At 36.9% G+C, this 15,228-nt stretch overlaps 1 protein-coding gene across 2 annotated transcripts in view; it reads right to left on the bottom strand.

Moving 5' to 3' along the window:
* UVRAG (UV radiation resistance associated) overlaps positions 1 to 15,228 on the bottom strand; it is a 303,419-nt gene that overhangs the window by 155,599 nt on the left and 132,592 nt on the right. For both annotated transcript variants that reach the window (XM_021712220.1, XM_008057822.1), the window contains one exon: positions 6,202 to 6,328. In XM_021712220.1, the coding sequence (XP_021567895.1) occupies positions 6,202 to 6,328 (127 nt within the window). The remainder of the gene's footprint in view (positions 1 to 6,201; positions 6,329 to 15,228) is intronic.

Here is a 15,228-nt window from a genome sequence, read left to right as displayed (position 1 = left end):
AGATGGCTATAAAAAATCAGAATAATACAAACTAATAAAATTTAAATGTTGCCATTATTTCAAATACATATATCAAGTTAAAAAATTGTGAGAAACTGGCCAGGTGCAGTGGCTCATATCTGTAATACTAGTACTTTGGGAGGCCAAGGTGGGAGGATTGCTTGAGTCCATGAGTTCAAGGCTACAGTGAGCCATGATTGTGCCAATGCACTTCTGCCTGGGTGATGACAGAGAGAGACTGTTTCTCAACAACAACAACAACAAATGAGGTGAGAAATAATTTTTCACAAGTAACTTTACAACCTACAAGGAGAAAATTGATAAGCAACACCTAATATTACACTTTAAATAGAAACCTATGACTTTTTGATTTGAAGCTAGAGCATTAATTTAAAAAAATTGTGTGATTCTTCTTTTACCTGAGATGCAGGCCCCTGAAATATAGTAATTTACTGGCCAAGCAGAAGTCAATTAAAGAGAACAAATTGCATATATGGGTCACCTTAATTATTCCAGTTTCTTGTAAAATGACAATAAGAAACTATCACAATCGATGGGAACTTCATATAAAATATTTCCTACTTTGTCAATAACTTTTTATTCACTGAAATTACCGATAGTAATTTCTTTCTCCAAATCTGAGCAATCAAATCTGACATATCCAACCTCACTAAAGGAATGTATTTGCTTTTTATCTTGCTAAAAAAGGAAATTGAAAAATCTAAGTAAAATAGGAGAAAAGTGTGTCTTCTAACAGGTAATTCCCACCAAATGGCTTTGCAGTCTTAAATAGATGATAGCTATGGACACACTTGGGTCAGATAACTTTTTAAGTCTTTTGTAAAATGCTGAGAAATATATCTTTGACATTAAATTTTGAATAATAAAGAGATTCAAAACCAAGGTGAACAGATCCCCACGCTTTCTGCCAATTCTACCCTTCTGACATAACCAGAATCTTAGAGCTGGGAAAACGTCTTGACTGTATAATTCAGAATTTTTTGTTTTGTTTTGTTTGTGAAGAGGAAATAAGCCCAAAAAGATGGAACAACGTGTCGAAGGACAAACTGAGAAAATGGCAGATCTTAAATCCAGATCTCTTAATTAACTTAGGTGCTACCAAATTGAAGCAATCTTTGGGGGGGGAAATTTACTTCACCTATCCTGCAATAAAAAGGAAAATAGCACAACAATGTTCTCTAGCTAATGGTCCACAAGCCAAAATGGAAAAAGAGAAAACTGCTAGTTTACCAGCTGGATACACACTAGAAAAAACAATAATGGTATTTTGTTTCATGAAAAGAAGACAAACTTTGGAGTTAGAGAAATCAATGTTTGAATTTGGATCTGTCATTTAATTGTGACTCAGGAAGTATCTCTGAACCCCATTTATCCTCATTTGGGGAAAGGGCGTAAACATTATCTCTTAGGACTATCTTAAGAATTAAATGATATACATATCAAAACTAAAATGCCTTGCATGTTACAGGATTTCAACAAATGTTATCAGCTTCATAGGATTTATGTGAAATTCAAACAAACATATTTTGCAAGGTTTTAGGTAGTAAATAACAGTGAGAAATGCACAGAATTTGGAGTTGAAAGGCCTGGGTCCACATCTCAACTTTGCTCCAAATGGTCTGTGTGTCCCTGGCCATGGTATTTACCTTCCCATTACCTCAAATATACAATGACGGTAACAACATCTGCCCTATTCAGCCATCAGGGATGCATTGAGGATCAAATATAATAATCGCTGTACAAGTACTTTCTAACTGCAAGGTAATACATATATGATTACTCTTACTATCAAGAAATAATTGAATACTTGTAATAAAAGTAGCTTCTTCCTACAAAGATTGGAGAACTGTGCTTTATAAAGTTAGTACCATTTTCCAGGCGCCACTGAAGTATTTCTGAATTTATATCAACATCTGCTATAAGAAACCTAGATTCTACTGGACACACTTCTTTAAGACCAAAGTTCCATACCATTTTTTGAACCAAATTTCCAGCGAACTAATTTTGACAGAGTGCTGCTTCTCAAAGATTTGGGGTTGAGTTAGGACAAAAATTTCTGTAAAACAACACAGAATTAGCTAATGGGAAGGTTACTTGGCTTGATATGTGAATGAGGGGAAATCTGTTTTTTATTAACTATCACAAGTTAAACCACAAATACCTTCCAGAAATGAAAATACATACGTTAATAAGCATGAATACTAAAAAGAGCAGCTTGTGACCCAGCAGGAAGTTGCCACAAGGAACGAGTCAAGAACCACTGCCTTGAGGGTAGAGGATGTGAAAACTTATAGGTATGGAGTAATGAGGCCCCTTGGAATTATGTGGCCACTCAGCAGTAATGGATGAAAATTAGTTATTTCAACTTTCCAATAAATCATCCTGCCACATTGTATTTTTGTAAACAAAAATATAGACACCTGGTTTCTTCCAAATGTTTACACAAATTAATTCCTATGGCACTATTATGAGCAGCTATCCTTACTAAACAGATGTGTAAAAAGATGCAGAGGGAGTAATTCCTTTATAGACAATCAGAAGATTCAGTAGCAAGGTCAAGATTAAATATCATAAGTTATGGACTTTGTAACTTAACCAAAGGGCTCAGAACCAAGTGCCTAGAAAAGCACCAAGTACCCAAGTCATAACATGTAAGAACCCACTGGTAAAATTCATATTAGCAAATCATTTCACTACTGCCTGACAAACACACTACATCAAAGCTGCACGTTCAAGTGACAAATACATCTTTCCCTATCATGTGAGCAAACACCCATGGACTAAGGTGCTTCTAAAACATTTTAACTTGGCTCAAGATTTATTAAATAGAACGTTCGTGTAACAGCACAAGAATAATGTTCAACACAAACTCAGAATAGAATATGTTTAGAACAGAATGTACAAGAATAAGTGTGTGTCTCTGGTAATGTAGCACAACCACGATGAAGACCAGAGCTCCCCAAAAGCAGATCAGGACCTACTAGAAAATAAAAGTGGTTATCTGGATCCAACTACCCCCTCCTTCCTGCTCCCCAGTGCAGATCATCAAGATCCACAGAGATTCCCAATGGGCCTAAGAGTGAGCTACGGGGAAAGCAACATTTGTTATCCTATTTATATGATGTACCAGACTGTCAACATTTCATCTTAACCTTCTAATGATCTAACAGTCCAGGGGAATACAAAATCATTCTCATCTCGGAAGCTTGTCTAAGAGTGATCAAAGGGCTCCTAAAGCATAAAACCGTGGGAAATACATATTTAACTTGAGTATTACCATTTTTTTCCTCCATGATAAAACAAAGATATAAAAATGTCCAACTGTCAAAGTTAAAACACCAGAACAGGCCAGAGGGGGTAGCTCACACCTATAATCCCATTACTGGGAGGCCAAGGCAGGAGGATAGCTTGACCCCAGGAGTCTGAGACTAGCCTAGGCAACATAGTGGAACTCTGTCTCTACAAAATATAAAAAAATAAATGAGCCAGGCATGGTGGTACACACCTGTAGTACCAGCTACTTAGGAAGCTGAGATGGAAGGATCGCCTGAACCCAGGAGGTTGAGGCTGCAGTGATCTGTGATCATGCCACTGCACTACAGCCTGGGCAATAAAGTAAGACTTTGACTCAAATGAATGAACCAATGAATGAAACACTAAAACAGGTATCTACAAAATCCTATCATCTTCCTTTGCAGTACAGTCATGCAGAGTCACTTTGAAGAAGCTCTGCCATAACTTGCTCCGTGGTTTTGGACAAACCATCCTCATCTGTAAATGAGGTAATAATACATAATATCTTTATTATTAGGAGGACAATCATATTTTTAACTTATAGGACTATTAAAAAGAGGTAAAGAACAGAAAGCTCATGACATTACCTGGCACTAATATTCTCTAAATAACAGCAATTAATACAAGCTTATATTTTATAAAATATAAATACAAGCATGTGTGCTACATATATGAGCAATTATTTTTACACCTCAGTCTTTTAAATGGAATAAATATTACAGTTAGAGGTTCAATTGCTTAGATAGCTTGGGACCTCTTTCTATCATAATAAGCAAGTACAACCAGGAGCATAGTTGAATAACTGTGTCATCTCCCTATCTTTTTAACCATATGCTGGAGTAATATACATTCTGTGGGTTTTATAAATCAGATTACTTTTTAAAAGATAGTATTAGAGAGTTTTGGAATCAACAGAAAAATTTTAATCCAAACATTACCTCTCATTAGCTACACAAATTTAAGTAAGTTACTTAACCTCTCTGACCCTGACCTAGAGTTTCATCAACTGTAAAAGGTAAATAATAATAACATCTATTTCATAAAGTTATTGTGGTGATTATAACAAACATCACATCTAAACAATGATAAGCACTGTACTTGAAACATTATAGCTGTTACGATTACTTATTAGAAAAGGGCGAAAGACCACAAACTTTTTAAAACCTCACAGTGTTTTCATTTTGAAAACTGATAATCTTGAAAAAGGCAAGAAATGCAGAAATACATGCTACAAGTTGCAGGTATGTGAGTATAGTAAAAGTTGACAGTATTTCCAAAGCACTATAAGAAATGTGTATTTTCAGAGAAGGTGAAATCTTTTGAAGCAGGTCTTGTATGTTGACAAAAAGTGTCTATTTATTTGAAGTCATTCTAACAGACACTTTATGAAAATGGTCTTTATCACAATGTCTCAGGATTTAAATGTCATTATTCCATCAGACTGTCATTTATAAATCTCAATATGCAGGCTGTTTTGGAATGCAGATCGTTATCACTGCCAAACAATATATCCCCTTTCTGCAGTGTTTCTCACACCAATCTTCCCAAATGAATAACCAGAAGCCAGATAAATCTTTACTTAGCAGTGATACCCACCGCATGACACTGATAACCATCCAACGAATATTTATTCAACACTTACTATGTCTCAGGTATTATATATCATGCCCAAAAGATGTAAGAGTATTTAATGTAGTACTTGGGCAATGCTTGCCCTAGAGTCTGTCCAGAGGAGGAGACATACATTGTTATCACAGCACTACTGTGGAAAAAACACAGGGTGCTATGGAAACACACAGCAATACATCTAACCCAAGGGATAGAGGCAGGGGGGACAAAAGAGAGTCAGTGAAGCTTTCCTAGAAAAAGCAACTTTTAAACAAAGACTTGAATGCAGGTGAGACAGAACACCACACACTTAAGGAGGTTCTGTGTGGCTAAAGCATTCAGATAGAGGCGAGCCACAGAAGACATTTTTGAGTCATCTTGAATCAGGACTTTTACCTTAAATCGTACAGAAAGCCACGAAAGTATAAGATATAGGAATAAAAAGAGGGTATTTTATTCCTATTTTTATAAGATCATTTTGTTTTTCAACTCATCATCATATCCTATACATCCTTGCTATACAAAATGTGGTTCACCAACCAGCAACATCAGCAGAAACTGGGAGTCTATTAAAACTTCAGTGAGACAGTTGTAGATATTATGATTAACCTCAATGTAGAGATGAAGTTAAGTTACTGGACAAGATTGCATAGTGGTAAACAAAGAAGTCAAAGAAACAAGGCCATTTCCTTCCAATTTAATTATTTTCTAAAATTACTAAAATGAAGAAAAACCACATTTATAAAGTTATTCTTTGAACTCAGTCTACATTTCATATAGGTCAAAATGTTAAAACTTGCTAAAAATGACCTACTTTATTTGCATTCCAAATACACTCTTTCAACAATAGATTTTCTGTTGGCCGTTATATCTCATTTATCAACCAATCTCAGCTATGTGAAATATTCTGAAAAAACAACCAGGAAGCCACAAAAGGGTGCAGCAGAGATAAAATAAAGATAAATAATTCATGTACTATCTCTCTCTAATGCACATCACCTATATGAAAGCCTCTCACACACACTCACTTGTGCTCATGCTATTGCCTCCAGGTCAGATGATAAACTAGTATGTTAATTAGTAATCTGAGGAGGATATTAATGTAAAAAATGCAAAGTCCCCACCTTAAAGGGCTTACCAATAAGTAACTGGAAGATAAGGCAACATCAAAATGCTATGAGGATGCAAAAGAGAGAGCAGGCTGCATAATATTCTATTGTGTATATGTACCACTTTTCTTTTTTTTAATCAGTCTGTCTATATGTAATTTCAACTCACCTTTGTCCTGTAATGCAATCTGTTGCTTATGCAATAATGTCACCTCCCGTCCCAAAGCTTTCTTCTGTCTTTCCAGTTCATTTTGAAGCACCAAAATTTTTAATTGCAAGCATTCACTTTCTTTTTTCTAAATGAATAAAATCACAGGTAAATTTATGAATTTCAAAGTCATGGCTATAAATAATCAAACATTCACCATTTTTCAAAATAAATAATGGTTTAAGCACATTAATATTCATCAAACCTATAGATCTCTTGAGTAACTTTACCAATGGCCATCCTTGTAATGAAAAGAATATAGAAACCAGCAAAGAATAAAAGTAGAAATAAATGTCAAGTCTGGGACCCCAACAGACACTACATAAAATATCCCTTCCCTGACACCATAATACAGTAAGACAAAAAGTAATAAAAGTAATAAAAAATAAATGGAGTTCTCAAAAAGTTAAACATAAGGTTAGCATGGTACCCAGCAATCTTACTGCTAGGTACACATCCAGGAGAACTGAAAACATGTCCACATAAAGCCCCGAACAAAATGTTCACAGCAGGGTTATTCATAATAGCTAAAAGTGTAAACAACCCAAATGTTGTTTACACTGATGACTGAATAAATAAACCATATCTATACAATCAAATTATTTTGCAATACAAAGAAGTTAAGTACTGATACATGCTATGCCACGGATGAACCTCGAAAATATGTTAAGCCAAAGAAGCCAGTTGTAAAAGGTCACATACTATATGGCTCAATTTATATTACATGTACAGAATAGACAAATCCATAGAAACAAAAAGTAGATTTCCACTCTTGCCAATCTGAACCAAGGGGCTCTAATCCCCTGCCTGTTCAAAGAAGGCCAAGAGGGGGCCTAGGGCTTTTATGCCTGCTAGGTAGTAACCAATCAAGCCCCAGAGGATCAGTGGACACCACATGGAGATCCTGACCTTTACCATCTATCTAGCAGTAATAAAGTGACCCTCTCTCTCCCCAGTGGGGGAGTATCAGAGAAGGCCTAGTGGAGAGTTGGGACTTTCTCTACTACCCAGCGCAAATGCAGGTACCCTACTCCCTGTGATACCAGTGGAAGCCATGGGGGGAGGAGCAGGAACGATGCACTCCCACTCCTCCATGATTATGCCACTGTACTCCAGCCTTGGTAACAAAGAACCCAACTGAAAAAAAGAAACTCTATAGAGAAAAATCAATGAAACCAAAAGCTGGTTCTTTAAAAAGGCAAATGGAACTGATAAAACTCCAGCCCGGTTAGCCAAGAAAAAACAGAGAAAAGACAAAAATTACTAATATGAGGAAAGAGACACAGACATTAACTAAAGAATACTATAAACAACTCTATGTCCACAAATTTTTTAACTTGGATGATACAAACCATTTCTTTGAAAGGCAAACTACCAAAGCTCACATTAGGATATATTGATTAAAGAAATTAAATCAACAATTAACAACCTTGTGAAACAGAAAAAAACCAGGACTAGTTGGATTCATACTGAATTAACAAATATTTAAATGAGAAATCACTTCTTAAAATCTCTTCTAGAAAGCAAGAGCAGGGGGAACACATCCTATGAGGCCAGCTTTACCCTAACTCCAAAACCAAAGTTATCACATAATATTAGCAAATCAAATCCAACAACATATAAAAAGAATTGCATATATAATGGCCACATGGAAATTATCCTAGGAAGGCAAACCTGGTTCAACATTCAAAGAGCATGTAATGTAACTCATCACATCAACAGGTTTAGGAAGAAAAATCAAATGATCAGATCATTAGATGCAGAAAGGGCATGTGACAAAATCCAACACCCATTCATGATAAAACACACATACACACACACACACACACACACACACACACACACACACACCTTTCAGCAAACTAGGAATAGAGAGTAACCTCCTGAACTAGCAAAGAACATCAACCAAATAATCTACAGCTAACATCATACTTCATGATGAGAAACTAGATGCTTCCTCCCTAAGTTTGAGAATAAGACAAGGATGTTTTCTTTCACCACTGCTATTCAACATAATTGGACTCAAAGTTCTAATTAACGCATTAAGACAAGAAAGGGGAGGGGAAAACTACATAGACTGGTAAATAAGAAATAAAAGTATCTTTGCCTGCAAATGATATGACTATGTAGGAAATCCCAAAGAATTGACAGAACAAAACAAAAAACAACCTCCTGGAATAAACAACCATAGCAGGATACAGGATTAACATATACAAAAGGTCAGTTGCTTTCCTATGTAATAGCAATATACAACTGGAATTTAAAATTAAAAACATAACACTTTACATAAGCATAAAATATGAAATACATATAAATCTAACAAAATATACACAAGATTTGTATGAAGAAATCTGAAAAACTCCAATGGCAGAAATCAAAGAAGATCCAAATAAATAGAGAAATGGTTCATGTTCATGGAAAGGAAGAATTAATATTAAGATGTCAGTTTTTCCCAATTTGATAAATTCCATTAAATCCCAATAAAAATGTCAAGTTATGCTGTTGTTACAGGAACTGATTCTAAATATAAAGACGAAATATCCAAAATACACACTGCGTATTGATGGAGAAGAACAACGTCAGAGGACTGACAGCAGTAGTCAATGTCAAGACTATACACTATACACTACACAATACAGCTGCAGTGATCAAGACAGCAAGGTATGGGTAAAAGGATAGACAGATGGATCAAATGAAATAGCTCAGAAATAGATTCATACAAAGACAGCGAGAGCATCTTTGACAAAGAAACAAATGCATTTCAATGGAGAAAGGATAGTCTTTTCACCAAATGATGCTGAAATCACTGAACAGGCACAAAAAAAAGGGGGGGGGGGGTGAGGGAGGGAAGACAATATAGACCTTACACCTTTAACAAAAAATTAACTCAAAGCAGATCACAGACCGAAATGTGATATTAAAACTTATACATCTTCTAGAAGCTAACAAGGGAGAGAATCTAGGTGACTTTGGCTTTGAGGATGTCTTTTTAGATACAACACCAAAAGCAAGATTTATGACAGAAGAAACTGATGACTTGGACTCTGTTAAAATCTGTGAAAGACAACAGTTATGAGATGAAAGGCAAGTCACAGACTGGGAGAAGATCTTTCCAAAAAACATATCTGATAAAGAACTGATATCCAAAAAATGCAAAGAACTCTTAAACCTCAACAATTAGAAAACAAACAAACTCAATTAAAAATGGAACAAAGACCTGAACACGTACTGTGCCAAAGAAGATAAATAAATGGCAAGTATATGAAAAGATGCTCAACATCATGTAACTACAAATTTAAAAAACAATGAGATATAACTACATATCTCATTTGAATAACTGAAATTCAAAGTTCTGACAACACCAAGAGCTGACAAGGATACAGAACATGAGGAACTCTCGTTCACTGATAACAAAATAGTATAGTCACTTTGGGAGATAGTTTGACAGTTTCTCACAAGGCCAAATATAGCCTTATTATACAACTCAGTAATTATATTCTTAGATACCAAACCTGGATGAACTGAAACTTCACCTCTACACAAACACCTATACACAAATGTCTATAGCAGCCGAGGCTGTGGTGAGCCATGATCATGCCACTGCATTTCAGCCTAGGTGACAAAATGAGACCCTGACTCCAAAAAGGGGAGGGCAAGGGGAGGGAAGGAAAGGGAAGTATGATTCCTACTTTGTGAAATTCTGTAAAAAGTAAAACATGGAGACAGTCAAAAGATCAGTGGTTGCCAAGTACTCACAGGAAGGGAAAAAAGGACGAGTAGGTAAAGCACAGGGTACTTTTAGGGCAGGGAAACTATTCTGTAGGATACCATAATGTAGATACATAATATAATACATATGTCAAAACTCATAGAACTGTTTAACAGAAAAAATAAACTCTAATGTCAACTATGAACTTTAGTATTAATATTGATTCATCAATTACCACAAATGAGCCGGGCTTGGTGGCTCAGCCTGTAATCCTGTGCCTTTGGGAGGCCGAGGTGAGTGAATTGCCTGAGCCCGCGGGTTTGAGACCCGCATGGGAAACTTGGTGAGACCTCATCTCTACAATAAATCAAAAATCAGCCAGGCGTGGTAGCACGTGCCTGTAATTCTGGCTACTCGGAAGGCTGAGGCGAAAGGATCGCCGGAGCCCAGCAGGTCGAGGCTGCAGTGGCCGGGAGCGGCCACTGCACTCCAGTCTGGGCGACAGAGTGAGACTCCAACTCAAAAAAAAAAAATTACCACAAATGTACCACACTAGTACAAAATGTTACATTAGGAGAATCTGGGGCAGGTGGGGTATATGGAAAATCTCTTTACTTTCTGCACAATTTTTTGATAAAGCTGAAATGGCTTTAAAAAAGAAAATTTTGTAGTTCCAGCTACTCAGAAGGCTGAGGCGGAAGGATCACTTGAGCCCAGCAGGTCGAGGCTGTGGTGGCTGTGAACGTGCCACTGCACTCTAGCCTGAGCAACAGTGTGAGACTCCAACTCAAAAAAAAAAAAGAGAGAGAGAAAAGAAAATTTGAGGTCGAGCACAGTGGCTCACACCTGTAATCCAAGTACTTTGGGAGGCCAATGTAAGAGGACTGCTTGAGCCTAGGAGTTCGAGATTAGCCTAGGCAGCATAGCAAGACCTCGCTTCCTACAAAAAAATAAGCCTGGTGTGGTGGTATGTTCCTGAAGTCCCAGGTACTCAGGGGGCTAAGGTGAAAGGATAGCCTGAGCCCGGGAGGTGGAGGCTGCAGTGAGCTGTGATTGTGTCACTGCACTCCATCCTAGGCAACAGAGTGGAACTCTAACTAAAAAAAAATAAAAAATAAAAAAATAAAAATCCCTGGCTCATTCTACCAGTCAGTGATACAATTAAATTTGTTAAGTAAGTTTGTTAACTTACCTTTCCATATAAATATTTCCTACCTAAACTTACATCCAACAATTGTTTAAACTTTACTATGACTCTTTTTTCCTCCAAAAATCTTGCTGGAGTTTGCCTCCAGATACAAATTTGAAATCCCACCCCCACAAAGAATACATATGTGCCTGGACATGTGTGCATATACCCACGATTACTGCTCTATGAAAGTATATGCCCTTCTTTCCTGGTCTTTATCAAATACTGTCAATAATATACCTTTCATGATATTCCATGACATAAATCTTAACCAAATAGCAACTTGGCTGCTCCTGATAAATTCTCGTCTCCTTCCTAAGGTATAAAAATAGCTCATTAAAATTGCAACTTTAAAAATCCATTCATTAAATAAATTAAATAGATTGGGAAGACTTGGGATCAGTTGGTAGAAAACTTCAAAAGGAAAAAAGTTAGTACCACAATTTGATTCGCAGACAATGAGGAAGCCAGGAAACTCAGAGATGCATCATGAAAGGTTAGTATCACAATTTGATTAGCCGACAATGAGAAAAATTGGGAACTCAGTGAGATGTATCATGGCACAGCGTTGAAACAATGGGCATGGAAAATGATTTCTGGCAGTTGTGTTAAAAGTACTTTACAGCAATCATTTCTCACCCAAAATGTTTTCTTACTCATCCCTGAAACACTGATTCTAAACAGATGGTATAATCATCTGCTAAAGACATCCAAGCCAAGAAAACAAGCATAAAAGCTTCTTTCCAATCATTATTATATTTGGCTTGAAAAGTCTATGAAATGTGCCTTTACAAAGAATGTTCCTAAACCATTTTTCTGAACAAAACAAACATTTATTAAGGACCTACTGCATGCTTCTAGAGCATGAGAAATGTTCTCTGCTTTCTACAAATTTAAGTCTATTGGAGACTAAAGTCATTTTGCCTCAACAAAAGTCAAGGCAGTTCTGAAATGCAGATGCAACTCATGTACCTATCAACAGATGAAAGGATAAGCAAAATATGGTATATTCATACAATGGAGTATTATTCAACCTTAACAAGCAAAGAAATCCTGCAATATGCTCCAAAATAGACAAACCTTGAGGACATTAAGCTAAGTGAAATAAGCTGGCACATACTGCATGATTCCACTTACATGAGGTACTTAGAGTACAACAGTCAACATCATAGAGACAGAAAGTAGAATGATGGTTGCCAGGGCCTGGGAGTACTATGGAATGGGGAGTTAGTGTTTAATGGGTTACCAAGTTTCGGTTTAACAGTTTTGAAAGAGTTTTAGAGTTGGGTATGATGGATCATGCCTGTAATCACAGCACTTTGGGAGGCCAAGGCATGATGATTGCTAGAGCCCAGGAGTTTGAGACCAGCCTGGGCAACATACAGCATAGTAAGACTTCGTCTCTACAAAAAATTTTAAAATGAGCCTAGCGTGGTAGCGCACACTTGTAGCCCCCACTACTAGGGAGGCCGAGGCAGAAGGATCACCTGAGCCCAGGAGGTGGAGGCTGCAGTGTGCCATCATGATGCCACTTGAACTCTGGCCTGGGTGACAGAATGAGACTCTGACTCAAAAAAAGGGGGGGGACTCTGGAGATGGATGGTGATGATGGCTGTGCAACATTATGAATGTATTTAATGCCACTGAACTGTACATTTAAATATTATTGAGGTTGGCACAGTGTCTCACGCCTGTAATCCCAGCACTTTGGGAGGCTGAGGCAGGAGGATCGCTTAAGCCCAGGAGTTCAAGATCAACCTAGGCAACATAGCGAGACTTCGTCTCTACAAAAAATAAAAAAAAATAGCACACACCCATAGTCCCAGCTACTCAAGAGGCTAACCCAAGAGGACTGTTTAAAACCACGAGTTGGCCGGGCTCGGTGGCTCAGCCTGTAATCCCGCGCCTTTGGGAGGCTGAGGTGAGTGGATTGCCTGAGCCCGCAGGTTCAAGACCTGCCTGGGCAGCAAGACCTCATCTCTACAATAAATCAAAAAATCAGCCGGGCATGGTAGCACATGCCTGTAATTCCGGCTACTTGGAAGGCTGAGGCGGAAGGATCACCGGAGCCCAGCAGGTCGAGGCTGCGGTGGCCGGGAGCGGCCACTGCACTCCAGTCTGGGCGACAGAGTGAGACTCCAACTCAAAAAAAAAAACAGGAGTTGGAGGCTGTGGTGAGCCATGATCAGACCACTACACTCCAGCCTGTGCAACAAAATGAGACGCTGACTCAAAGAAAAAAAATTGAGATGTAAATCTTAGGTGTATTTTACAATAAAAATAATTGCACAGAAAAAATCAATGAGGTTGCTTATCATAAAAAAAAAGGAACTAAGAAACAATTTTCGTTTTCTTTAGTAATACAATAGTGTAATCAGGAAGCCTAGGGTATTCTTACATTACTGAGGGAAAAGACAGGTAAAATCTTAGGAAGCAATCTTTTTCCACACAGAGGTAGATAGATGTTCAAGTACCTTAAGTTGAATTTTTCCACAAAATATATAAATTGACTTCTACCTGGGCAGAGAATCAAAATAGAGAAATCGAAAGCGACTTTTCAGATTACACAGGAATATGCCTAGCTAGGGGGTTAACCCGTTTTATTCCAGGGTACACAAATTGGGATTTTTTTTAGCTTCAAAAACAAAGTTTACAAGTGACTCTAAATACTTAGGCAAATCCAGGAAGGCATGTGTGTAGTATTTGTGTTATGGTCCATGTGTGGAAGGAAACTGGCTCCTTAACAGAAAAACAAAAAATCTTCAAAACCAGAATCCTGAGCTCAGATTTCTGATGAGTAAACAAATCGTGCCCAAATGGGAGCTGGATCTGCTTTCTTTCTAATGTATCAAAGTCAAATGCTCAAAGATCTGAATGTTCCATAAGTATCTTCTAATGGATCACTGTGTTCTATTTACCTGTTTAATTTAAGTATAGTTAATGTCACATATATATGTCACATATATATCTCCAATGAATCACTTTTAATTAGATTTTATCAGCATTGTATCTGAATTGAAAACCACAGATACATTCATCACAGATATAAATCTTCCTATTTATAGGTTTTCACCAAAAAACAAATGGGTTGTAGTTTTAAGCATTCATTTCACAATGACAGACTAATCTACAAATAACATATTACAGGTTGAGCATGCCAAATTGGAAACTTTGGAATCCAAAATGCCCAAAATCTGAAATTTTCTAAGCAACAACATGACACTCAAAGGAACTGCTCAGTGGAGGATTTTGGAAATTTGAATTAGAAGCAAAAACCCTCAGGGAAGAAGTTCTTAAAGCAGGTCCTAGAAATCATGAGAGTTCCCCAAATTCTTTCAAAGTCTGTGAGATAAAAAATATTTCCAAAATACTAAGGTGCTATGTTTCTTTTTCACTCTCATTTTTCTCTTAAGTGTATAGCTTAATATACCAGAGTCTACAAGATTCGTGATACTGCAACAGATTTACTGCAGAAGCAGAAGTGACACTCCAGATGTCTTTTATTAAATTATTTAAAGCAACTCTAATTGAACATTTATGTTTAGAAAAGTATACTTACTTTTCATAAAAATATATCAGCGTGATGGATTTATTATTGGCACTTTAAAGTAAATTAGAAAATTAATATTTTTTAGATTTCTCATAGTTAATCTCTAGGACAATAAATATCAATAAATACACCCTAAATTCTTTGAGATTATCACATTCTTTTAGTGTAAGAGGGTCTTGTGACCAAAAAGTTTGAGAACTGGTAGGTTAGGGAATACTGTAACTTCATCTGCAGTAGTTTTCCCTCCAAAATTGAAAATAACCAGCAATATGAAAAAAGCTTTACAAATATAGGAGTGCCCTAAAGTTAACACATTTCTTTTCTTTGTTTTTTAATCAATATTTTTTATTATGATATTGTGGGGTACAGTTAACGGCTAGGTATACAAATATGCTTCATACAGGCACCCTTGTTGATAAGAGGTATCTCCCCATCCCCAGACAGATATTTACTACCGTTAATCCCATCTCCCTTCCCCTCCCCCCACCATAGTTTCCCACTACTGTCAGTCATTTTCTTATAGTATTATGTTGGATGTTC

Source organism: Carlito syrichta, unplaced genomic scaffold, assembly GCF_000164805.1.
Source record: "Carlito syrichta isolate Samal-C Ts95f unplaced genomic scaffold, Tarsius_syrichta-2.0.1 Scaffold303134, whole genome shotgun sequence".
Taxonomy (NCBI): Eukaryota; Metazoa; Chordata; class Mammalia; order Primates; family Tarsiidae; genus Carlito; species Carlito syrichta.
Note: the sequence above shows the minus strand (reverse complement) of the source record. Positions and strands in the feature narration are given on the sequence as shown.